We start from the raw sequence: 25,105 nt of genomic DNA on the forward strand, positions 1-25,105 counted from the left end.
GTATAGTCCTACTGCTAGCACTGAACACTGCCGGGCGCTGTGGCGCGCCATATATATTATTATAGATATTTTTTCGGCTCCTATTTTTGTACGTTTTTCACTTTTGGCCGAAAACCGAAAATGTCATTTTCGGCCGATAATTTTTGGCAGTCAAAAATTCAGTGCATCCCTAATCGTGATTTAAAATTACTCATATCATGATATAGGATTTTGGTCATCTCGCCCACCCCTATTCTTACCCGTGTCCAGACAGTAGTCGAAGACGGCGAAGAGCTCCAGAGCCGCGTGACGCACCTTCTTCTTGCTGTCGGCGAGCGCCGGCGCCGCTTCCGCACACAGGCCGGGGATGTCGAAGTCCTTGCGCGGATGCATTAGCATGGCAGCCGTGATGATGTTGACGGCGTCCTCTCGAACCCTGGAGTTCCTGTGCTTGAGCTGAGCCACCACCAGATCCAGAACCTTCTGCGGCCCCACCATCCTCATCAGCTGCCTGAAGACGTTCATGTACTCGTGCCGCGTGACGTTTCGCGAGTCGCCCAGCGCTCGCACCGTCACGCCCACGATCTCCTTATAATAGCGCTCCACATCGCAGTCCAGCTTCTCGATGAGCAGGTTGATGAGCTGCAGCGCGCCGTACAACACCTTGAAGTTGCTGTCGTCCAGGAGCTTGCGTAAGAACTGGATGAACTCCACGATGCTGCCGGAGGAGACCTGCTGGAGATCCAGCTCCAGGAGGATGTTCTTCAGCTTCTCCACGCCGCTGGTCCGGTTCTGATAGTTCTGGTGGTCCAGGAGCTGCGCGTGTAACTCCTGAGGAATCAGCCCATAAATCATCATGGATGATCAGAGTCCAGACGGAGCCAGGGACGCACGGGAATTGGTCATGGTGATGAGGGACGGGAAGCGTCACATGATGCGACGACACACCTGAAATCCACAGGAAAAGACATTGGGCCAATCAGCAGTAAGGGGCGTGTCTTGTAATGATACAGTGCTCAATTTGAGTGTACAGGACAGATATTAGCAGATCGACTATAGATAGAGAACTGGAAGATAAAACAAGAGGAAAATATCAGAGGAACAAAACATTAAAAAGAAGATGTCAAAATAGGGGCGAGGTCTTATTGGGCGTGTTTGTTTTGGTGCTTTCAAATATCAACATCGTTTGGCAAAAATTGCTTAGTGCACCTTTAATGACATTAATTAGGAGTCGTTTACAAGGCAGAGAGCTGAAACCAGTCAGTTGCGTGCAAGTTCAAGATAATTCGCGATTCATAGATTTCACATCTGAAAGAGACGCATTTGAGAGATGATCATAAGATCAAATTTAGCATTTTATAAATGAGGTCCATTAGATCTAAATATGTGAGCTAGGGCTTGGCGATATGGGCAAAAATTCATATCTCTGTATTTTTTGGCCGATTTGCGATACACGGTATATCTCTCTGTATTTTTGTCTTTGTATCTGGATTTTATTTTTTTTAAATCTGTATTCAATATGTATATTTTACATACCGCTCAATGTTGTCGAACGAAACAATACATATTAAAGGCTATGAAAACGTATAAAGTGAATGTAACAATGTAAGCCTATATATTATGTGCAAAAAGGGTCAAAATCACATTTCATTGTAACATTAAAATCTAAAAACAAAAATAATGCTTTTAAAGCAGAAGTTAAATTCACTAAACTAAAAATTTAAACTAAAATAAGCACAAAATTTGGGGCTATTTTGATTACCCCCATTGCAGTCACTTTACAGTTAGTGCTATCATAAAAATGCATTTACTTGTAGGTTTAAAATTCTACATACGTCACATTGTCCAACTTTCTCTTGCACTTGTTGCACTTTCTCCGCAGCGGCTGAGTCAGTGTCCTCCGCTATATTCTTCAGATGCGCTCGTATCAAACTACTGTATATCGATATTAACAGTATTGCTTCATACCATATCGCTTATAAAGAATCTCGATATACTGCCCAGCCCTAATGTGAGCCGTGCTGGCAAAATGAGTCGAAATGCGCACGGGCTAATCTTGAGCTACACGCAAGAAGAAGAAAAAAAGACGATTTTGGTTGAATTTGAGGTTTTCACAAAAGTAGTTTTGACCTTTGTAGTTTTAATAAATCAATTTATTTGTAATAAATACACACTAAAGGGATTTTAACATTTGATTATTTGTTTTTCTTACTTGAATGCTTTTTAGGTGTAAATTGAAAAAGTAATGCATTATTTGTTTCTTTCTACTGTTTTTTTTTTTTGCATCTGTTCTTATTTATAATAACAAAGATAAAATAAAAATAGCTATTTTGTGATTATTAATATAGTAATTATTAAGAAAAGAACTGGGGGAAAAGATGCATTGTGGCTCTGTGAATTTGCTTTGGAAGAAAACTTAAACTCGATTTTTCTCAGACCTGACTTTGCTCTGACTCTATCCACTTAAAACAGCTGTAGCTCAGTTATTTTTCGTCATATATTAAAATGGGCTTTTTCATTTTTGAAAATTTGCTCATTGTGACTCATTTTGCCAGCATACATGAGTGAGACAGCTGTCATAAAAGTGCATTTTTGACCCAGCTGAAGCTGCTGAGATGTTAAAATAGAAAGCAGCTGCTGTCAAACACCAGAACACGTCCTGCTATATTTAACAGCTCAACACAAACCCACAGAAATAACTGGTTTTCACAGTTAATACACCGATTAACGACGAATAATCGCAAATTACTTGGCGGGAAAACCACCTGTGGCTCTTCTACAGCATTAACTCGATTATTTCATCACATCTATACACATATTTAAGCGTTATAAGACAGTGAGGGGATTCTACAGCATTAATGACCCTCATTCATTAGCCATATTGGAAGTTTGTTTGTCCAATTCATCATTAAATGATGAATAATCGGAAATTACTCGGCGGGAAAACCACCTGTGGCTCTTCTACAGCATTAACTGGATCACCAGCTCTTCACATACACACATATATAAGCGTTATAAGACAGTGAGGGGATTCTACAGCTTTAATGAACCTCATTCATCACATCAGAGGTTTGTTTTTGTATTTTCGCGGTTTTCTAGCAAACCGACAACACCTGTAAGAATTTATTAAGAATACGCTATTTTAAAAACATGTTAGCATGATTTACTCATGAAACTGACTGAAATGCCTGAAGTGTTTTACGTGTTTCAGTGAAAATCAAACCTTTTATCGCAGATCGCTCCGACTCTGAACGACGCCCGTCCTGATTCGGTTCGATTCTCGACGCGATTCAGTCTGATTCGCCGAATCGGCTCCCTCTGGTCTGAATTTGTCTGCTTCGCTTCTGAATTTCGGTGCTTTTCTGTCGGATTCTGATTTTCTCGCTGCTTCCATCACAACACTCAGGCAAAATGGCGCTGATGTCACAACCAGCCGCTGCCATGGCGACGCGCCCTCTGACCCCACACTAGCTGGCGGGCGCGGTGCATTGTGGGAGGTGTAGTTCGTGAGAGCAACGGACACATTTGCATGCGAACAGACAGAGACAGCAATGCTTTTTTCTTTTTCTTTAAATAAACATTTCTCGGCTTTAAATATTTACACAGTAGTTTTAGAGTTATTCTGGTGCAAAACTAACACGGTGCGTGGAAAACAAATAAAACAAAGTTCTTTCTTTCGGAAAAAGTCTTGTTATTTCGGCTTCATCAAGAGTAAAAATAAAAAAAAGGTAATTTAAAAACAAACAAAGATTCAAAGGCTTAATATTTCGATTATTGTTATTATTTTTCACCGCTAATGAATGCGCATAATAATGTAATCATTTTATTTAATATTAATGTTATTATTATATTATTTAACACACACACACACACACACACATTACCTGCACGGAGATGATCGCAGCCGTTATTTAAAAGCGCGGTCGCGTCAGAGACTTTTATTTCCCGGAAGTGACGCAGGCGCTGATTTGTGTTTGTTTTCCTGACAGTCGCGGCCGTGTTGCGCTTCAAACTGCCAGAAATCAGCCAGACACACAGGTAAGCGCTGAATAAATGCTTTATTTCTGCACTTTACCTCACTAAATGAACGCCTGACAGAGTGTAAATGCGCGGTAAGTGCGCGTTTGTCCTGAGCTGAGCTGTGATGCTAATGTTAGCAGGGAACGAGCAGCTTTATTTATTCATATCAGCTGATTGATGTCAGATGAAGATGATTGCGGTGTCTGAAGATGACTGTGATCTCTGATGCTGTCACTCAAGGCTCCTGCTCTGATTTCTGCTGTTCGTGGATGTGAATGGATGTGTGTCAAACCTAGTGATGGTGATGCTGTCTACATAGGGAGCGTCTGTGTGTGTCTTGTCTAGACAGCAGCTGCTGGAGCACACACGCGTACAGCAGCAGTTCTGAGCCTCTGCTGTCTAGGTAGGTGTCGAGGACACACTTAAACGATGCTATTTGAGAGGCAGTAGTATGTAGGGAGCACAGAAATACAGTGTGATTTGAAGAAACTCCTCGATATCAGCGATCCGAGCTGATGATTCATGCCGGACAATTACATGACATGCGTTATTAACAAAGCATTGTGTGAAGAACAGGCAATGATGACAAAAATGGGAAATATTACAACAGTAACATAGTATTAAAATAAGGCAGGTAATGAATGAAAAATGAGATATGACACACTATCACAGTAACACATAACTGTACAATAGTATTAAAAATAAGATGAAAATAGTGTGTGTGTGTGTGTGTGTGTATGTGTATATATATATATATCTCAAAACATTATTTATTAATCTTTCCCCTCAGAATTATAACGTTTATGTCTTAATTTTAAGTTTATATCTCCATTTATGTCCTGCCTTTTTGACTTTTTTCAGTTCTGACTTTCTCACAATTATGAGTTTATATCTCGCAAATATGAGTTTATATCTTGTAATTAGTAGTTTACATCTTGCAGTTATTAGTTTCTTGCAGTTTTTAGTTTATCATATTGTTTCTAGACCCATCCCTATATGTTCAGGTCATATTTTAGTGCAGAATCAAAAGAACAGAATAACAAATAATGTGTTGCTTAAAATAAAGCCAATGTTTAATACCATTTTTTTATTTTTAAATAATTTTCATAATTCAGCAGATTTCCACCTAGTTCTCATTGATGCAATGCATGAAATATATATTTAACATTTAAATTGTGAAATATTTATACATCATCGTAGTAATATCAGTAAATCATAGTAATTACTAAATTTATGCTGGTTTAAATAAACATATTAAATTACAGAATTAATTAAACTAAAAATCTTTTTTTTTTTTACAGTAATGACAGTCACTATTGAGAATATTTATATATATATATATATATATACTATTTTCATCTTATTTTATTAATTACTTACCTTGTTTTGGTATTGTAATAAAATATATATTTAGCTTTTAAATTGCAAAATATCATCATCATGGTAGTATTTGCCAAATTTATGCTTGTTTAAATAAAAGCATTAAATTACAGTATTAATTAATTGCACATAATAATATTTTAATAATATATATTTAATATATATATAGTGTATGTATCTTGCAATTATTAGTTTCTTGCAGTTTATAGTTTATATCTCACAATATTGATTTTTGTTTATCTCTCAATATTGAAGTTTATTTCTCACAATTCTTACTTTTTTCTCAGAATTGCAAGAAATAAACTCATACTCATGAGATTAAAAAGTTGCAGTTACCTTTTTTTAATCTGTTTATTCTGTGTCAGAAACAGGCTTCCAGTGTTTTCTGAGGGTGTGCAGGTGAAAAATGATCATTTTGGGTAATTGCATTTGCATTTATTTCTGTTTTTGTGGACCGTGAGACTGTGGCAGAGCTCTGAGAGGTTGCTGAAGTGTTTCTCAGAGCTCCTGACTGCTGCTGTTTGTTCAGCCGCTGATCTTCTGGGAGTTTAATGTCTCTCATGAACTGAGGAACGCTCTCGTGAGTCTCTGATTCTGTCCTTCATCCTCAAACCCCAGTGAGCTGCTGTCTTACACCGGCTCTCATAAGATCAAACTTCATTAAACCTGTTCCAAACTCCGGTTCGGTGGCGTCACAAACACCTGCTGTACAGTCAAACCTACATTTATTCAGACACCTTCAACATTTCTCACATTATCACAGTTTATTTGCTGTAGTTTAGAAAATGGTAATAAAATATGAGAAGAACTCCGAGTTAAACTGCGTCATAACAAATTAGTAAAAAGTAAAAAATATATATCTAAAATAATCAGAATCATTTTTGGTTTGACTGTAAATAACTAGTGAAGTTCTTATATGTGACCCTGCAGCACAGAAGCAGTCATAAGCAGCACAGCTATATCTGCAGCAATAGCCAACAATACATTGTATGGGTCAAAATTATACATTTTTCTTTTATGCCAAAAATCATTAGGATATTAAGATCATGTTCCATGAAGATATTTTGTAAATTATCTACCGCAAACTTCATTTTTGATTAGTAATATGCATTGCTAAGAACTTCATTTGAACAACTTTAAAGGTGATTTTCTCAATATTTAGATTGTTTTGCACCCTCAGATTCCAGATTTTCAAATAGTTGCATCTCAGCCAAATATTGTCCAACAAACCATACATCAATGGAAAGATTATTTATTCAGCTTTCAGATGATGTAGAAATCTCAATTTCCAAAAATGGACTGGTTTAGCGGTCCAGGTCTCATTTGAAGCGTCTGTGTCTCTGTGTCTGTCAGATGGAGCAGCAGGCCAAGCCGTACATGTTTGCGAGCCTGACGCGTCCTCACTCCGAGCAGCTCCTGCAGGGTCTGCAGCTCCTGCGGCAGGACCACGAGCTCTGCGACATCGTGCTGCGGGTCGGAGACGCCAAGATCCACGCACACAAAGTGGTCCTGGCCAGCATCAGCCCGTACTTCAAGGCCATGTTCACCGGAAACCTGTCTGAGAAAGAGACGTCCGAGGTGGAGTTCCAGTGCGTCGATGAAGCCGCCCTCAAGGTCAGCGCTGACCAAACAAACCACTGCATGCAGGACAATCAGCCGCTTTCAAATCATATCTCGTCTGGACCAATCTATACATGTTCAGGTCCTATTTGAGCCCAAAATAAAAAAAACTGATTAACAAATAAAATAAAGCTGATGTTTAGTACCATTTTTGTCACTGTTAAACTATTTTCTAAATAATTCAGCAGATTTCCACCTAATTCTCAGTGATGCAATGCATGATATATGTATATGTGTGTATATATATATATATATATATATATATATATATATATATAAAATGCATATAAATACTACTATGACGATGTATAAATATTTCACAATTTAAATGCTAATATATATATTAGCATTTAAATTGTGAAATATTTATACATCGTCATAGTAGTATTTACTACATTTACGCCAGTTTAAATAAAAGCATTAAATTACAGTATTAATTAATTAAACTGACAGTAATGACAGTCACTATTGAGAATGAAGATATATTATACATATATTTTTACTATTTTCATCTTATTTTATTCGTTACTTATCTTGTTTTGGTATTGTAAATAAATTAAAAAAATGCATATTTAGCATCTAAATTGTGAAATATTTATACATCATGGTAGTATTTTCCAAATGTATGCTTGTTTACATAAAAGCATTAAGTTACAGTATTAATTAATTACACATTATATTAATAATATTTTTACAGTAATGACGGTCACCGAGAAGTGTGTGTGTGTGTGTATATATATATATATATATATATATATATACAATAATCGAATCTGCTAAATTTATGCCTATTTAAAGATAACTAAATTAGTTACAATTTTATTTACAATTATTTGTAAATCATTGTTTACAATTTTTTTTTTAAGAAAAGTTGCATCAATGAGTAATTGATGTAATGTGTTGTGAGTTAAGAGCCCTGTTTCCGTCTCCCATCAGGCCATAGTGGAGTACGCCTACACAGGAACCGTCTTCATCTCACAGGAAACGGTGGAGTCCCTACTTCCTGCCGCCAACCTGCTGCAGGTCAAGCTGGTTCTGAAGGAGTGCTGCAGCTTCCTGGAGAGTCAGCTGGACGCGGGGAACTGCATCGGCATCTCGCGCTTCGCCGAGACCTACGGCTGCCACGAGCTGTGTTTATCTGCCAGCAAATTCATCTGCCAGCACTTCGAGGAGGTGTGCCAGACGGAGGAGTTCCTGGAGCTGACGCGCGCCGAGCTGGACGAGATCGTGTCCAACGACTGCCTAAACGTGCTGACGGAGGAGAGCGTGTTCTACGCGCTGGAGTCCTGGATCAAGTACGATCTGACAGAAAGACAACAATACTTGGCGCAGCTGCTACACTGCGTGCGGCTACCGCTGCTGAGCGTCAAGTTCCTGACGCGACTCTACGAGGCCAATCACCTGATCCGCGACGACCACGCCTGCAAACACCTGCTCAACGAGGCGCTCAAGTACCACTTCATGCCCGAGCACCGGCTCTCCTACCAGACCATGCTTTCCACGCGGCCGCGCTGCGCTCCCAAAGTCCTGCTGGCCGTCGGAGGAAAGGCCGGGCTCTTCGCCACGCTGGAGAGGTGATGACAGACGTGATTATAGCTCACTAAAACCAAAAGCATTTCCTTACTATCATTAGAAAATAAATGTTAACTGAAATATAAAATAAAATATTAAAAACCTTAACTTATTTTATTTCAGCAAGGCAGCATTTCTCATTTTCTTTTAGCTGAACTTCATGTACTGAAATAAAACAAATAAAAACTATTAAAACAACAAAAACTAATAAAAATGACAAAAAAATCTAAACTTTAGCTCAAATGAGCATGAAAGCAGAAAATATAGAAATGAAATGTAATTCAAAATATTAACAAAAATTATAATAATATCTCAATGATACTAAAAGTCCAAAGGCCAAAAAATGTGCTTATATATCAATGACTAATAATAATAGTGATATTATTATTATTATTGTTGTTGTTGTTGTTATAAAATATGAAAATATTACTGTTGTAATAAAATTATTTTACTATAAAATAAAAAAGATGATAATAATAATAATAAAACTATTTTACAGAAAACTTATTTTTCAAAAACTGCTGGGTGAAAATTAATTGTTTAAGGTATTATTCATTTGTAATTATTTTAAAAAGTACTTGCACAAGTCATTCCATTTGCTTAGAAGAATTTAAAAAATATATTTCTAAATTAAAAATATATAAATTTAAAAAATTGCTTGTTTTAATTTATTAATAATTTGTAATTATTTAAAAAATATTTTTTAAATGTTATAGTTTTTTAAAAGTGCTTAAGTGATTTAATAAAAAAAAAAATACATTAAACTGAAAGTTGCTTAATTGGTTTATGTATTATTAATTTATAATTACTTTTAAAAGTATTTGAGTGATTTTAAAATAGTTAAACTAATGAATTAATAAGAAGAAATATTGATGAAGAATGGATTTGTAATGGGGTGGAATCATGAGGTGGCTATAGATGTTGATTCATTCTTGAGTTTTGCTGCAGCTCCGTGGAAGTGTTTGTGTGGTCCACTCATGATGTGTGTGTGTGTGTGTGTGTGTGTGTGTGTTTCTCCGTCAGTATGGAGATGTACTTCCCGCAGACGGACTCGTGGATCGGTCTGGCTCCGCTCAGCGTGCCGCGCTATGAGTTCGGCGTGGCGGTTCTGGAGCAGAAGGTGTACGTGGTGGGCGGCATCGCCACACACATGCGGCAGGGCATCAGCTACCGGCGGCACGAGAGCAGCGTGGAGCGCTGGGACCCCGACAGCAACACCTGGGCATCCGTGGAGCGCATGGCCGAGTGCAGGAGCACGCTGGGGGTCGTGGTGCTAGCGGGCGAGCTGTACGCTCTCGGCGGATACGACGGACAGTACTACCTGCAGTCTGTGGAGAAGTACGGGCCCAAGCTCAAGGAGTGGCAGCCGGTGGCGCCCATGACCAAATCACGCAGCTGCTTCGCCACCGCCGCGCTGGACGGCATGATCTACGCCATCGGAGGATACGGCCCCGCCCACATGAACAGGTACGACCCACCGCAGCGGTGCATTCTGGGAGGAGGCATGCTGATCGGAACCGCTGTCAGTGTTATCAATAACTAAAGCTATTGCTTCTAATGTGTGTGTTTTACTGAATATTTGCTTGTATGTTTTGAACCTATAGTTAGATAATTTAGTTAATTGAAAATGACTTGCATAGTCAGTTTATTTTTTATTATTATTTTTATGTATTAATTTTTATTAGAAAGCATTTATTATTAATTTGTAGTAATTTTTAAAAGCACTTATAATTAAATTTGTAAAAATTAGTATTTAAACTAATGAACTAATTCTGGGAGGTGGCATGCTGAGCATCAGTCTTAATATTGTTAAATACAACTATTAAAGAACATGCGTGTTCATTGAAATAAAATAACTGAGATTAGTGTTTTAGTGTGCTAAATCAACTATTGCTGAGTTTTTCATTAATAAATGCCACTTTTTTCAGGTAATGTTAAATTCAAAATTGATGATATCTAAAAGACTGTGGACATGAAGCGCCCAAATGAATGTTAACTTAAATAAAATAAAATGTAAAAACCTTTGAGTTATATTTTCAGTAAATATTTCAGGTAGTTGCCAAGACAATATTTAAGATTTTTGTTTAGTTTAAGTTAAATTACTAAAAATTACTTTAAGTGAAAATAACAAAAACTAAAATATAAAAATTAAATTTAAAATAAAAAAAGAAAGAAAAAAACCTGACAAAAACACAACAAAAACCAAAATACTATAATACTTTTAATTTTAATCATATTAAAATAACACTGGTTGGTAAATTATTAGAAACAGAATTATATTCAAGGCCTTGTTTCAAATAAAACTATTGAATGACTTAAAAAATGTAAAAAAATAACAAATAAATAAAAATTACTTTTAGTAAATTCTTCAGTTTAGTTTGTTCAAGTATTAAAGCTACTAAAACTGAAATAACAACATTTAAATATTTGATAGACAAAAATAAATAAATAAAACCGACCAAAAACAGAACAAAATAAAAATTAAAATTAAAAAATGGGAAATATTTTTTTTAAAAACATTCAAAATATTAATAGGCACTGTAACACCATTTTAATAATGATAATAATAATTAAAAAAACACTGGTGGGTGAATCAGTAGAGACAATTATATACAAAGCCTTGTTTCAAATAAAAACTACTGTATGACTTTTAATAGTTGTTTAGTTTTTTTTTTAATGCATTTCTAATTTTAGTTTGAACATGCTTGCGGTGAATCTCTGTATGAACGCAGGTGTAGTCGCAGGAAGGGGACGGTCCTCTGTGTTCTTCTGTTTTTGGGCTCGTGGGACGCTCCTGCTGTTGTGCTCGTGTCTCCATGAGCGCTGGCTCTCGTGAGATGTGTTTCGCTGGAATCCGCTCTAAACGCGTGTCAAGAGTTCTGGAAAGAACAGAGACTCGGGGGACGCTGCCAGGGTTTCATGGGGCCAGCGGTTATTTGTCCAGACTTTAAAATGATTTCACTGGTTATCTTGAGTTCTTCCAGCTCAACACTACACACGTATCATGAGATCGGAGCGATGTTAGCTGATCATATCAGAGCTGTGGAAGTTCTTTTTTTAAAGAAGTCTCTTCTGCTCAGCAAGCCTGCATTTATTTGATCCAAAATACAGCAAAAGCAGTAATATTGTGAAATATTTTTACTATTTAAAATAACTGTTTTCTCTGTGAATATGTGTTAAACTGTAATTTATTTCTGTATTTTCAGCATCATTACTGCAGTCTTCAGTGTCACATGATCTTCAGAAATCATTCTAATATGCTGATTTGCTGCTCAACAAACATTTCTGATTATTATCAATGTTGAGTAGAATTTTTTTTTTCAGGTTTCTTTGATGAATAGAAAGTTCAGAAGAACAGCGTTGTATTTGGGAGATCGGCGGTGTTTGTTAAATGGAGTATAACTAGTGCTCACTGAGTTACCTGAGGATCGATGTGTGTTTCAGTGTGGAGAGATACGACCCGAGCAAAGACTCATGGGATATGGTGGCGCCGATGGCCGATAAGCGCATTAACTTCGGCGTGGGCGTGATGCTGGGCTTCATCTTCGTCGTCGGAGGACACAACGGCGTGTCTCATCTGTCCAGCATCGAGCGCTACGACCCGCATCAGAACCAGTGGACAGCGTGTCGACCCATGAACGAGCCGCGCACCGGTGAGACTCTCACCACACACACAAACCAACCACATCTGCAGAACAATTACAATATTTAAAAAACAGCGCTGGCAATGCAGTGTGTTCGTTTGGTGTTAAGATGATTAATGCATGTACACCGCTGCCCATCATCTTACATTGCTGCAGTGTCTGATGATGATGATGATGATGATGATGATGATGATGATGCTGGACGACTGACTGTTAGAATGCAGAGATAGGAGCCTTAAAATTAAAAGAATTAATCACTCTCTTATATTTATTAGAGCCTGACCGATATATCATTTTGCTGATTTTATCAGCCGATATGTGCCTGTCACAGAAATATCGGTGCACATGTCTGCAGATATACCACTGATATGAACATATAACGCAGATGAAATGCTTCTGAATGGTGTAATTACTCAGTTTGTCCAGCAGAGCGCGCTCCAATACACACACACACACACACACACACACACACACACACACACACACACATATATATATATATATTTTTTGCTATAAACTTAAAATATATTGTTTCTATATTAAAACACTTAGCAACCTTTAAATCAATAGTTTTATATTTCATCTTTGTTTTTAATTCAGTGACGTATCTTTGTCTTTTTGTCCAATTTTCAAATACTTTTCTTGCTTCAAATCACAGTTTGTAATGTGGTTCTCCTCATAGCTGGTTAGTTTGCTTTATGGATTATAATAATTTTTTGTGTGTTTGTGGTCAGGCGTGGGCTCTGCTGTGGTGGATAACTACCTCTATGTGGTCGGCGGTCACTCGGGCTCGTCGTATCTGAGCGCGGTGCAGCGGTACGATCCCATCACGGACAGCTGGCAGGACTCCAGCGGGATGATGTACTGCCGCTGTAACTTCGGCCTGACCGCGCTTTGACCCCGGGCGCCCGGCTGACCGTCAGAGACACGAGGGGAACTGGCTTTGTTTCTGGAGTGTTTCCCGCTCCTCCGGCCGGCGCTGGACGCGGAGCGATTACAGACACACGGCGCTGAAGCACAGCTCAGATGAACACCAGAGCCTTCCACAAACCCTCGGAGGACACGGAGCGCCCAGCTCTTCCCCTTTACATTTCAAGGCTTCTGATGAAGGACGCACATGTGGCGAGTGTGTGAGTGTGTGTGTGTGTGTGTGTGTGTGTGTGATGCATGAGCTGAATCAGCGCTTCGCTCTGGAGGAGAAGCGTGGGACTCATGATAAGGGCTGCCTTCTGTCCTCTACATACAGCGCTGTGTGTGTGTGTGTGTGTGTGTCAAAGCCACTGCACAGACCGTGTGTGTTTGTGTCTGATCCACGCGCTCCTCTTCTGTCCTTTCTGCTGGAAATGAGTGAATCTCGCCAGAATTCATGCAGCTCATGTTTCACCACGAAGTCAGTTATATTTTGCTGAAAAACAAAACACATTTTTTGCATTTATTCTTTGCAAAGTCAAAATATTTTAATGAACGTTGCATTTAATTAATGCATTTTTTGCAACATCAAAATATTGTGCTGAAAGACAAAACACTTTTTTTTTTTTTTTATTGCAGTCAAAATATTTTGCCAAAAGACAAAATGCATTCACTTTTTTTATTTATTTATTTTGCAAGGTCAAAATATTTTGCTGAAAGACAAAAAGTTTTGCTTTTTTTTTTTTTTTTTTTTTTTTTGCAAAGGTCAAAATACACAGGTCAAAAACTTTTTTTTTTTTTTTTCCCAGTCAAAATATTTTGCTGAAAGAGAGATTTTTATTTTATTTATTTTTTATATTAATTTTACAAATATTTCCAGTTAATGTCACACTAAAATGTGCTGTTTAAAACGCACTGAAAAACACACTACTACTATTTAAACGGTCAAATATCACATCTCAAATTCAAATTTATGAAATTCAAATCTATCATTTTTCCTTCTCCATATTTGCCTGGAAGATTGTGATGGAAAAAAATGTTACAATGTAAAAACCTGTTTCTGAAATGTGAGCTGGACTTGATCCTGAAGGGTTACTGAGATTCACGTGTGTGTGTGTGTGTGTGTGTGTGTGTGTGTGAACACACTCTCATACTGACTGGTGCTAATTTCCTCTCCAGGATTGTGTTGTTTTAGTTCTTTCACGGTGTGAATCTTGATTTCCTGTTCCTGTGGCGTTCAGATGAAGCATCACGCAATAACGTCGCTGGTTTGAGTCGTGTGTGGTGTGAGTGACGTCAGACGCCGGTCACATGGTGCCAATCATCCACGCGCTCATCTACACACAGACGCAGCGTCTCGAGATCATGTCACGGTCGAGTGTGATGGCGTGCGCTGTTCACATCTGCATGTGGAGACACTGAAGCTCTGCACTTACCAAACCATTTTCTACTGTGTAAATATGACCTTTGAGTTCCTTTGAGGCAATAAGACTTTCTCTTCAACTCGTTTTTTATTTTGGTCATTAATTGCCAAGGTGTTTTGGGAATCCTGTGACTGACCTGACTGGCTCTCGTCGCTTCGTTTCTTTGTGTTGCTCGTTATTCTGGATTTCAACACTTTTGATGTTCATGTTGGATCTGATCTGCTGTTTTGGATTGATTTGACGTTAAAAGCGTGATGTCTCTCAGTCCAGAACGTTCAGTGTAGATCTTCATCCAGAGGCACAAAGGGAACAAATGCTCATCAGAAGCATCTGTGTTTGATTAGCAATAAGAAATATTTCCTCGCATCCATGAATGTCCATCACTGTCATGTCTGCAGCAGATGACCGCGTGTGATTTTTCTCTCCTGAAGCGTGTCGGTCTCACAGATGATGGTGAGAAGATGAAATCACGCTGGCTTGATTTACCTGCGGGATCCTAAAGGCCATACGTGTAAAACGTCAAACTGCAAAACGAAGGTGTTGGGTGTTTGTTCGTGTCTGAATCGCCGCTCTCACCAAAGTGCTCGTCTCACGAGGGAATCTGAATCAGTCCAGAATGACTTCCTCACTGTCTTAAACTTTTTGATCGTTTTTCCTGATGATGATGATGATGATGCCACATTTTCTTTTTCTGTCCGTCCGTCTGGCTTGTGTTTGAAATAGAGTGAATTTTTATAAACCTGTGGATTGTTACTGGAACTAAACCGATAACCTTAGCTACAAACGCAGTATTTATTTTTCACATTTTATCAAGCGTTGAGAGCATAGCGTACTTCTGCCAGTTTATTTATGTGTCGCAGCTCAACCAGTCAAGAAATAAAGGCCTGGAAATGAGTCCGGCGTGTTTCTGCTTCATGTTAAAAAGAATAGCTCATTTGAAAATGAAAATGTGCTGAATGTTTCCTCACCTTCAGGTCATCCGAGATCAGGATGAGTGTGTTTCTTCCTCAGATTTGGAGAAATGTGTCTCTGCAGTGAATGGGTGCCGTCAGAATGAGAGTCTGATAAAAACATCACAATAATCCACAGCACTCCAGTCCATCAGTTAACATCTGGAGAAGACTAAAGATTTACTTTAGAGCTGTTTTGGCTTGTAAACGCTGCTTGATCTGCAGATTTCGCTCCTGATTCACACCAGAACACTTTTCACTGGAGGAAGCGTTATTATAGATTATAAACTCATATTTTAGTTTTGTTTCAGCTTTTGTCTTCTCCAGATGTTAACTGATGGACTGGCGTGCTGTGGATTATTGTGATGTTTTTATCAGACTCTCATTCTGACGGCACCCATTCACCGGATAATTAACGAGCTCATTAACACACAAACACATGGTTACAAACATAAAAAGTTTTATTTTCAGTGGAAGCAGATATATATATATATAGTGATATTGATTATAAAAGTAGTAATACACATTGATTCATACCACATTTGTAATGTTCCGTTGATAGTCTTCATGCTTCAGTAAACAAATCCTCCACTAAAACATAATCTATCTAGAGTAGAGGAAGGACTGTAAACGAACAATAATAAAGATGATTAAAAACAAGTGACCTTCTGTAGGAGGCAGGTTCTACGACATCAGATTTATGCATGAATCCAAATCCTCATTAAACACAATCAAGTGTGAATTCAGGACTGGCGTGTGTTTGGCAAAACAATTTCTGATGATATTCTAATAAATATGAGATTTTTCTATCTGTTGCAGTGTGAATGACAGATTTTTCTGAGCTGCGTGCACTGTTTTCTGTGTAATGAAGAAGTTTGGAGCGCCCAGAACTATTATAGTCCACCGTCACAGACTCTTGGATTCCAAGCAGCAGAAAACACACCAGAGAATCGCTTACAAAAGTACAAAAGTCAGTCATTCAGAGGAGTATAAAACATCACTGGAAGGCACAAAGTATAACCGTGTCATCAGAAGTCCATCGGTTGGTTCTCGAAGGGAATACTGGCGTGTGTTCATCGCTCTGTGGTCCTGATGTAGACGAGCGAGGACAGCAGCAGGAACTCCGGCGGTTTGTTCAGAAGCACCAGGTTGTCGCTGCGCAGGCCGTCGTAATGCATCCAGAAGCCGTCGATCTGGAACGCCGCAGAATAATGATGCTCGTCTCTGTTGAAGAGCGTCGCTCCCTCCAGTGAGTACCTGTGTGTCGGGTGGAATTAGTTACTGTAACTTACTGGAAATAAAAGAAGAATAATAAACTCAATACTGTGTGTAGACTGTAGAACATTTATATACAATGCAATACAGTAGTGGATTTAACAAAGTCTAACCTTAAAATGCATGCTTTTTATGCACACTTCTCATTTTAAATACTTTGGGGAGTTAATAATAATAATAATAAGTGTATCGGTAACACTTTAGTGTCCAATTCTCAATATTAACTTAGCATGAATATTCCTGGGATATTGGCTGTTTATTATTACTTAAAAAGCACATATTAATGTCTTATTCTGCAAGACCTTATTCTAAATCCTTAATCCTACTCAATTCCTTAACAACTACTTTACTAAGTATTAATAAGCAGTAATTAAGAGTATGTTGAGTCATAGTTAATAGTTGTTGGCGAGTTTGTTAAATCGTGCACAAATTTATTTCCTCATTTTAGCTCAATCGTTTAACTAAATCAAAACAAGGGAACAAATTAACACAACGTGGCCACGATTTACTAAAACGAGAGAATCCGTTCTTAATTTGTAACAACAATAAACATATTTGTCTTAAATTACACAGATTTCATCCAACATCAAAAGTGAGGAACAAACCAGGATTAAAGGCAGAAACTGATGAATTAATTCTATATATATATATATATGATTTCCTGTATAAATTAATAAAATATATATATATACACAATTACATATATAAAACCATAAGGGATATTTTGGGGTGTTCTGTAGGTGGAATTTATGCTATTGATCACATTGCACTTGAATTTAGGACAAACTATGATTATTTATATCATGAGATGCATTTTTTTGTGCTTATGGATGTTTCATAAATTGTTCATAGAAACATTTTGGATATTATTGTACATTCACATTTAGGTCAATTCTACATGCAATTAAAATAATCCAACATTAATAAAATGTAAAAATAAATAGACAATCACAATATGCATTAATATTATTATATGCACAACTGCTTTGTGATAATAACTGGAATTAATTCAAGATATATATGATTTCCTATAAAAATAAAAGAGTAAATAAAACGTTATCTATGTAAATTATATATATATATATATATATATATATATATATATATAAAATATACAGTCAAACCAATATTTATTCAGAAACCTTCAACATTTCTCAGTTTATTTGCTGTAGTTTAGAAAATGGTAATAAAATATGAAAAGAACTCAGAGTTAAACTGCGTCAGAACAAATTAATCTTGATAATAACTTTGATAGAAAGGTATGTAATGAATTGGGTCGAATATCTGTCAGCTGTTAAATTTAAGAACCAGTTACCAAGAAATGCTTCATTTTGTTCAGTCTGTGTTTAAAAACATCACATTAGCAATTAAAGAAAAACACTTCAGTAAAACATGCTCCGCTCAAAGTGTCTGAATCATTTGTGCTCCCACATTTTACTGCTAGTCCACTGTATGAAGAATATTTGGGTATAATATGTCACAGTTTACTTTATTTTGCTATTCTCACTTACATAAATGAACTATAGTGTCCTGCACACACTAGTAAAACAAATCTAACATTATATCTGGAGTCTGAATAGTTTTTGGTTTGACTGTATATAATTATATGCAGAACCACAGTTTAAAAAATAGGACGCTTTTAGGAAAACCTTTTAGTTTTTTGCATGCGAGGTTGTTTCTTAAATCGTTTGTAGGAACATTTTGGACACATTCAGGATCTTTCCGTGCTCAAGTTTCTAACCGAGGCTCCTGTGAACCTGTGACTGACAGTGAGCTGAAGAGTACCGCTGCTCGGAGAGATCCAGATGATACGGCACGTACGACAGATCCTCCGACTGCCACATCTGCATGTTGAGGATGACGAAGGGCGGCGGGCCGTGACAGAAGAACCTCTGACCGAACTCTCTCAGACCCTCACACCTGAAACACACACACAGACATGAGCCAGAAGATCAGATCACAGCCATCAGCCTCTGAGAAACACTGAGGAACATCTCACTCCAGCTCTTCACAGAGCTCCAGCCGCGGGCAGAAGAACTCGTCCAGCGCAGACTGGATGGGATCCTTATCTGGAAGCTCATGAGGAGGACTGAGAGAAACACAGACAGAGATACAGATGAGAATCATCTCACACACGTCTGGCAGACGCTCTTCACCATTCATGACCAAACTCTGCCGTCACACTCAATCTCCTGCATGTTTAGAGTGTTTTATCCAGTAAAAGCTCTTGTACAAGCGTCCAGCTTCAGCTGCTGCTTCTCGTGTCAAATATCAATAACTGCAGTCATATCTCCAGATGAACACTTACTGGACTGAAGCAGCTCAGCTTTACTTGATTCTCCATCAATCATTTTCTAGAAAAATCAGTGCGTCTCAAATCTGATCATGTTTGGATCATTTCAGTCTCGTCTTACTAAGACATATTACTGGAGATATGAGCGGCCGCTGATATTTAGATCATTTTATGTCAGCATCTGCTCTACTGTAGAATCTTCTCACCAAATTGCATTTTTCTTTGAATAAAACTGAGCTGTTTTTTCCTCCATATTCTCACTGTATCAGACTATATATGAACCATAGAAGCCTGATGATCACACATGTGTCCCTGCAGCACAGAAGCAGTCATAAGCAGCACAGGTATATTTGTAGCAATAGCCAACAATACATTGTATGGGTCAAAATTATCCATTTTTCTTTAATGCCAAAAATCATTAGGATATTAAGATCATGTTCCATGAAGATATTTAGTGAATTTCCTACCGCAAACTTAATTTTTGATTAGTAATATGCATTGCTAAGAACTGCATTTGGACAAATTTAAAGGTGATTTTCTCAATGTTTAGTTTTTTTGCACCCTCAGATTTTCAAATATTGTCCTAACAAACCATACAGCAATGGAAAGATTATTTATTCAGCGTTCAGATGGTGTATACATCTCAAATTGACCCTTATGATGGTGTTGTGGTCCAGGGTCACATACGATGCTTTAGGTTTAGTCAGACGCACTTGACGCTGATGGTCTGGCGCAGGTGCTCCTGGAAGCGGTTGGGGCAGCTCCAGCTGGAGCACCAGCTCTCCTGCATGCTGGACATCAGGTTCTCCAGGTTCTTGGTGAAGTTCTCGTGCTCGTTGCCGAACAGGTCGATCTCCAGCGCCGTGTGGTGGATCTCGGAGCGGTACTGCCGCTTGGACATGCGGTCCCAGATCCACAGCATCTTGACGGTGGTGTACTCGCAGCAGTCCATCAGGTGGAGGAAGTGCTGGACGAAGCGCCTGCCCAGGAACAGGCCCAGCTCTCTGGGGAAGCTGTGGTTGTCTCTCAGGATGACGTAGAGGAGCATGAGGAAGCCGTCGATGGTGCAGGTGTTCTTCAGGTTGATCTCGACGTACAGCGGCGTGCAGGCGATGGCTTTGCGTCCCGCTCTGATGGGGAACACGCCGCCCCACGGCAGAACCGGCCGCCAGAACGAGCGCTCGCCCTCCGCGTTATTATTGATGGAGGCGCGGATCTCCTCGAACAGCGTCTTGGTCCTGTCAGAACAAGACAACTGACTGTGAGGTGAAGTAGCAAAGGGAAAATCAAATTTAAAAAATTAATAAAAAAAAAAAAAAAGCAAGATTTATTAACAAAAAAAGAACAATAAAGTTGTTTAACATACACTACCAGTAAAAAATTGTATGTTTTTTTTAAAGAAGTCTCTTCTGCTCTCCAAGCCTGCATTTATTTGATCCAAAGTACAGAGAAAACTGTAAAATTTTGAAATATTTTTACTATTTAAAACAGCTGTTTTCTATGTGAATATGTGTTAAACTGTAATTTATTTCTGTGATGCGCAGCTGTATTTTCAGCATCATTACTGCAGTCTTCAGCGTCACATGATCTTCAGAAATCATTCTAATATGCTGATTTGCTGCTCGAGAAACATTCCTGATTATTATTATCATCAATTCTTTGATGAAGAAAGATCCAAAGATCAGATTTATCTGAAATAAAAAGTTTTTGTAACATTACACACTACACCATTCAAAAGCTTGGAGTCAGTATATTTAAATCATTATATATTTATTAATTAAATTATGAAATTATAGAATTTAATACTTTTTAGTTAGCAAGGATGCATTAAATAGATCAAAAGTGATTTATAATGTTACAGAATATTTCTATTTCAGATAAACGCTGTTCTTCTGAACTTTCTATTCATCAAAGAAACCTGAAAAAAATTCTACTCAACCGTTTTCAGCATAATAATAATAATAATAATAATAATAATAATAATAAATGTTTTTTGAGCAGCAAATTAGAATATTATTATGATTTCTGAAGGATCGTGTGACACTGAAGACTGGAGTAATGAGTAATTTAAGTCACAGAAATAAATTACATTTTAACCCTTGTGCGTTCTTCGGGGTCTTTTTGACCCGCAAATGACGTTTGCTAAATTTTAAACAATTTTTCTCTTTTTCCAAATGGCATGAGACTTTGTACGGTGGTCAACACTTTCTAGATCTACAAATAAAAAATAAAATTGGAATGATTTCTTGATTTTATGTTAGTGTGAAAAAAACAGTTACACTTATGGTCTTTGGGGTCTCTAGAGAACAAAATGTAATTTATTAACAAAATATATATATTTTTTAAAACAAATGTAATTTTACTCTGTTTATTAATGTTTTTACTGCACATTTGTGTAGTTTTTGGAAGACTTATGATATATTTTAAATTTATATAAATAAATTAAAATACATTTTTATATAGGTTTTTATACAAAAAACAGCTTTTTATGTAAAATTCACTTCATAAAAGACCCACATTTCTAACTTTCATTCATGGGGACAACATGGATCATTTGACATGGTTTAGTGTAAAATTTTTGACCATATTTTGGAAATTACAGTTTCAAAAGTAAAAAATTATAATTTTTACCACTAGATGGCTGCAGAGCTCCACTATTTGCTATTTGACCAACTGAAAGATATCTTTTCACAAGTTTTTTTCAGTTGGATTCATATCTACATATTGTGAAATTACAATTCTAACAATAAAAATCATTTTTGTCAAAGTTTTGCATTTTTAGAACTGAAAAAAATCAAATTTTCAATAATGTTACATTATGATTTGAATCAAACCTCAACAAGATGTTACAAAGAGAAAGGTTGGAGTCTTTAGAGTTTATCATTTATTTCAATCATCTGTTTTTCATATAATTTTAAGTGTGTGTGTGTGTGTGCGTGCGTTCGTGTGCATTGTCGATGTGTCAGTGTCACCAATTTATTTTTGTGGTGGTTTTGCATTTTGGATTATTTTATTTGAAGAGACCCTGCATAGAAAATGGACAAAATTCATCCTCAAAATCAGAAACAACACAGAACACACATGGACAGAAATGAAGTGGCACACTTCCAACATTGCAAAATGATCATGCTGTGAACACACACACAGTCACACACACAAACACAGAGGAATACATTTGTGAGACTAAAAAAAAACTGCTCTTTTATAATTTGTCAAATAAAATAATGCGAAATGCAGAGCCACCACAAAAATAAATTGGTGATACTGACACATCGACAGTGCACACACACACAATCACCCCTCCCCCCCCGCACACACACACACACACACTTTGAAAATTATATGAAACACAGATGATTGAAATAAATGATGAACTCTAAAGACTCCAACCTTTCTCTTTGTAACATCTTGTTGAGGTTTGATTCAAATCATAATGTAACATTATTGAAAATTTGATTTTTTTCAGTTCTAAAATGCAAAACTTTGTGATTTTCACAATATGTAGATATGAATCCAACTGAAAAAAACTTGTGAAAAGATATCTTTCAGTTGGTCAAATAGCAAATAGTGGAGCTCTGCAGCCATCTAGTGGTAAAAATGATCATTTTTACTTTTGAAACTGCAATTTCCAAAATATGGGCAAAAATTTTACACTAAACCATGTCAAATGATCCATGTTATCCCCATGAATGAAAGTTAGAAATGTGGGTCTTTTATTAAGTGAAATTTACATAAAAAGCTGTTTTTTGTATAAAAACCTATATAAAAAATATTTTTTAATTTATATCAATTTAAAAAAATATCATAAATCCTCCAAAAACTACACAAATGTGGAGTAAAAACATTAATAAATAGAGTAAAATTACATTGGTTTAAAAAAAACCCAATTATTTTGCTACAAAATTACATTTTGTCTCCAGAGACCCCAAAGACCATAAGTGCACAACCCAAAATGAAGACCGCACAAGGGTTAAAATATATTCAAATAGAAAGCAGTTATTTTAAATAGTAAAAATATTTCACAATATTACTGCTTTTGCTGTACTTTGGATCAAATAAATGCAGGCTTGCTGAGCAGAAGAGACTTCTTTAAAAAACCTTACTGTTCAAAAACGTTTGACTGGTAGTGTAGGCAGACAGGCGTAACAAACAAAACTAGTTTAGTACTAACTTACCTCAAACACCCAAAAGAAAAGAGAAATCAACAACATATAACTTCCTTTAGCTCTCTAACGCTTCCAAACACAGGGATGCAAGTAGAATCCAAAGAGAAAGGCACTCTCTCCCTACAGCTTTCCTTTTCAATCACAGCAATATACAGAAAAAGAATACATTATCTGCTACTTATCTTTAGCTTTTCAACAAAGCAGGAACAGGATCAGGTTTTCTCTCCAGACACACGCAGCTCACTACTGAAGCACTGTTTAATAAGACACGCAGCGAATGGCTAAAACATGCTACATTTTGATTTGCTTTTGAGCTTTTAGTCTATGTTTCTTCCAGATCACGTCTCTTCTTTCAGATTTGTGGAAAGAAAACATCCAAAATACACATTTAAGAGTTTATTTTATTTATAAAAAGTTTATAAAACTTTATCTTTGCACTTTATCTTTTTGCATCTGTAGATTTCAATCTCAATCAACATCTTCTTTTATTCTGAAGGTTCGTTCATATTCCATTCACACTTTTTTTTACATGACATTTTACTCCTAAAAACATGGTAAATTGTGTTTGTTAACAGTATTTTGTATGAATACCTGCTTCTGCCATTGTATTAATTTTTTTTTTTTTAAAGTAACCAAGTTTTTATCTCAGAATTCTGAGTTTACATTATTTTTTTTGTTGTTTTTTTTCCACCATGGAATAAAAAAAGGTAATTTTACTTCATATCTTACAATTCTGACTTTTTATCTAATTATTCAGTGTTTATGTCGCAGAATTAAGAGGACAAAAGTCCAAATTGTGATTACCTTTTCATTTTTATTAAATTTTTTATTTAATCCCATGGCAAAAACAAGCTACCATAATTGTCTTATTTATGGAGTGATTAAACCTCTGTAAAAACCTTTAACTCTAATATGTCAGCAAAACACAGATTCTGGTCATGTATGCAAATAGGTGCATATTTAATCAGATTAATGCATCATTTGGATGTTTAAACAGAACATGTCAAAAAAACAATTGTCTTCATGTACTGTGATTAATCAACCTTGGATCGTAACATAAAGTGATGTATATTACTTCAAATGTCTTACCCTACATTCGCCTGTAGAGTCCTACTTTGATAAATAATAGTATAAGTACTACAATTTAATACGTTTAAACCCCAACACTTCGAATAATGAGCTAATACTCAGAGTTTAAGAAGTTTAAAAGGTTATCTCGATATCAGAAATCTGGCTGATAACTCATTCATATTCATTCTAGTCAACAAATGAGCAAAAACTGCACTTGATTAATGGACATAATTATTGTTTCTGCACTTGTGTTGTTGCACATAGGCAGCAGCAGGTCTGTATTAATGAAGCAGAGTACTGTAATGATCGTGTGTGTGTTCGTTCACCTGTCCGAGTGTGAGATGAAGCTCTGCAGCTCCTCAGAATCTGTTAAAGAGCAGAAATCTCTCTCCATAATGTTCCGCACGTCTTCATCTCAGCGCAACCAACATGGCATCTGTTTACCAGCTCAGCGCCCCGCCCACTCAGAGCCACGCACGGACGCGTCACGCACGCAGCGCTGAACAAGCCCCGCCCACTCGCGCTCTTTCAGCGTGAGCGAAATCTTTCTTTTGGACCATTTAGACTATTTTTGAACAACGAACGCGTCATTAAAGGCGATTATGACAAATATAAATCACAACTAATCAAATACTGAGAAAAACATAAGAATATGTATCGAAAAAGCATTTCGATAAGCCAACTGCATATTTAAGGCTTTGTAGTAACTCACAAATTTTATCTTAACGTTACTCTTGAGTCTTTTGTCCATTTACATTTGTATAATAAAGCATTTTCCACGTATATTAGGTAAATGTGTAAT

The 25,105-nt window shown here is 36.9% G+C and overlaps 3 protein-coding genes across 9 annotated transcripts in view; 1 reads left to right on the forward strand and 2 right to left on the reverse strand.

Annotated features, from left to right (window-relative positions):
• The window catches only part of LOC131522742 (TOG array regulator of axonemal microtubules protein 1), a 28,091-nt gene extending 24,208 nt beyond the window's left edge, over positions 1-3,883 (reverse strand). Inside the window, exons 1-2 of one of the 3 annotated variants that reach the window (XM_058748417.1) lie at positions 3,864-3,883; positions 240-927 (exon numbers count right to left, since the gene is read on the reverse strand). In XM_058748417.1, coding sequence (XP_058604400.1) covers positions 240-837 — 598 coding nt within the window. In that variant the 5' untranslated portion in view covers positions 838-927; positions 3,864-3,883. Of the gene's footprint in view, positions 1-239; positions 928-3,202; positions 3,802-3,863 lie in introns of those variants that run through there. The other 2 variants (XM_058748418.1, XM_058748416.1) reach the window with 2 other exon arrangements.
• On the forward strand, positions 2,901-16,307 carry LOC131522743 (kelch-like protein 28). Of its 5 annotated transcripts, XM_058748420.1 has the most exons (8): positions 3,944-4,017; positions 4,240-4,402; positions 5,751-5,798; positions 6,733-6,993; positions 7,936-8,573; positions 9,595-10,038; positions 12,016-12,224; positions 12,950-16,307. In XM_058748420.1, exons 4-8 carry the CDS (start codon positions 6,733-6,735, stop codon positions 13,111-13,113), a joined length of 1,716 nt encoding a protein of 571 aa, XP_058604403.1. In that variant the 5' UTR covers positions 3,944-4,017; positions 4,240-4,402; positions 5,751-5,798; the 3' UTR covers positions 13,114-16,307. The 5 variants fall into 5 exon arrangements, with proteins under 5 accessions (XP_058604407.1, XP_058604402.1, XP_058604403.1 ...); XM_058748419.1 differs by lacking the exons at positions 4,240-4,402; positions 5,751-5,798 and adding an exon at positions 2,997-3,048 and having other exon boundaries at positions 3,969-4,017; XM_058748421.1 differs by lacking the exon at positions 5,751-5,798.
• c17h14orf28 (chromosome 17 C14orf28 homolog) lies at positions 13,853-25,006 on the reverse strand. The gene is made up of 5 exons (XM_058748428.1): positions 24,630-25,006; positions 19,780-20,304; positions 18,773-18,862; positions 18,559-18,693; positions 13,853-16,755 (listed from the first exon to the last, which is right to left on the reverse strand). The coding sequence occupies exons 1-5, from the start codon at positions 24,695-24,697 to the stop codon at positions 16,572-16,574; spliced, it is 1,002 nt and encodes a 333-aa protein (XP_058604411.1). The 5' UTR covers positions 24,698-25,006; the 3' UTR covers positions 13,853-16,571.
• Positions 25,007-25,105: the final 99 nt, after the last annotated feature.

This window comes from Onychostoma macrolepis, chromosome 17 (genome assembly GCF_012432095.1).
Source record: "Onychostoma macrolepis isolate SWU-2019 chromosome 17, ASM1243209v1, whole genome shotgun sequence".
Classification (NCBI taxonomy): domain Eukaryota; kingdom Metazoa; phylum Chordata; class Actinopteri; order Cypriniformes; family Cyprinidae; genus Onychostoma; species Onychostoma macrolepis.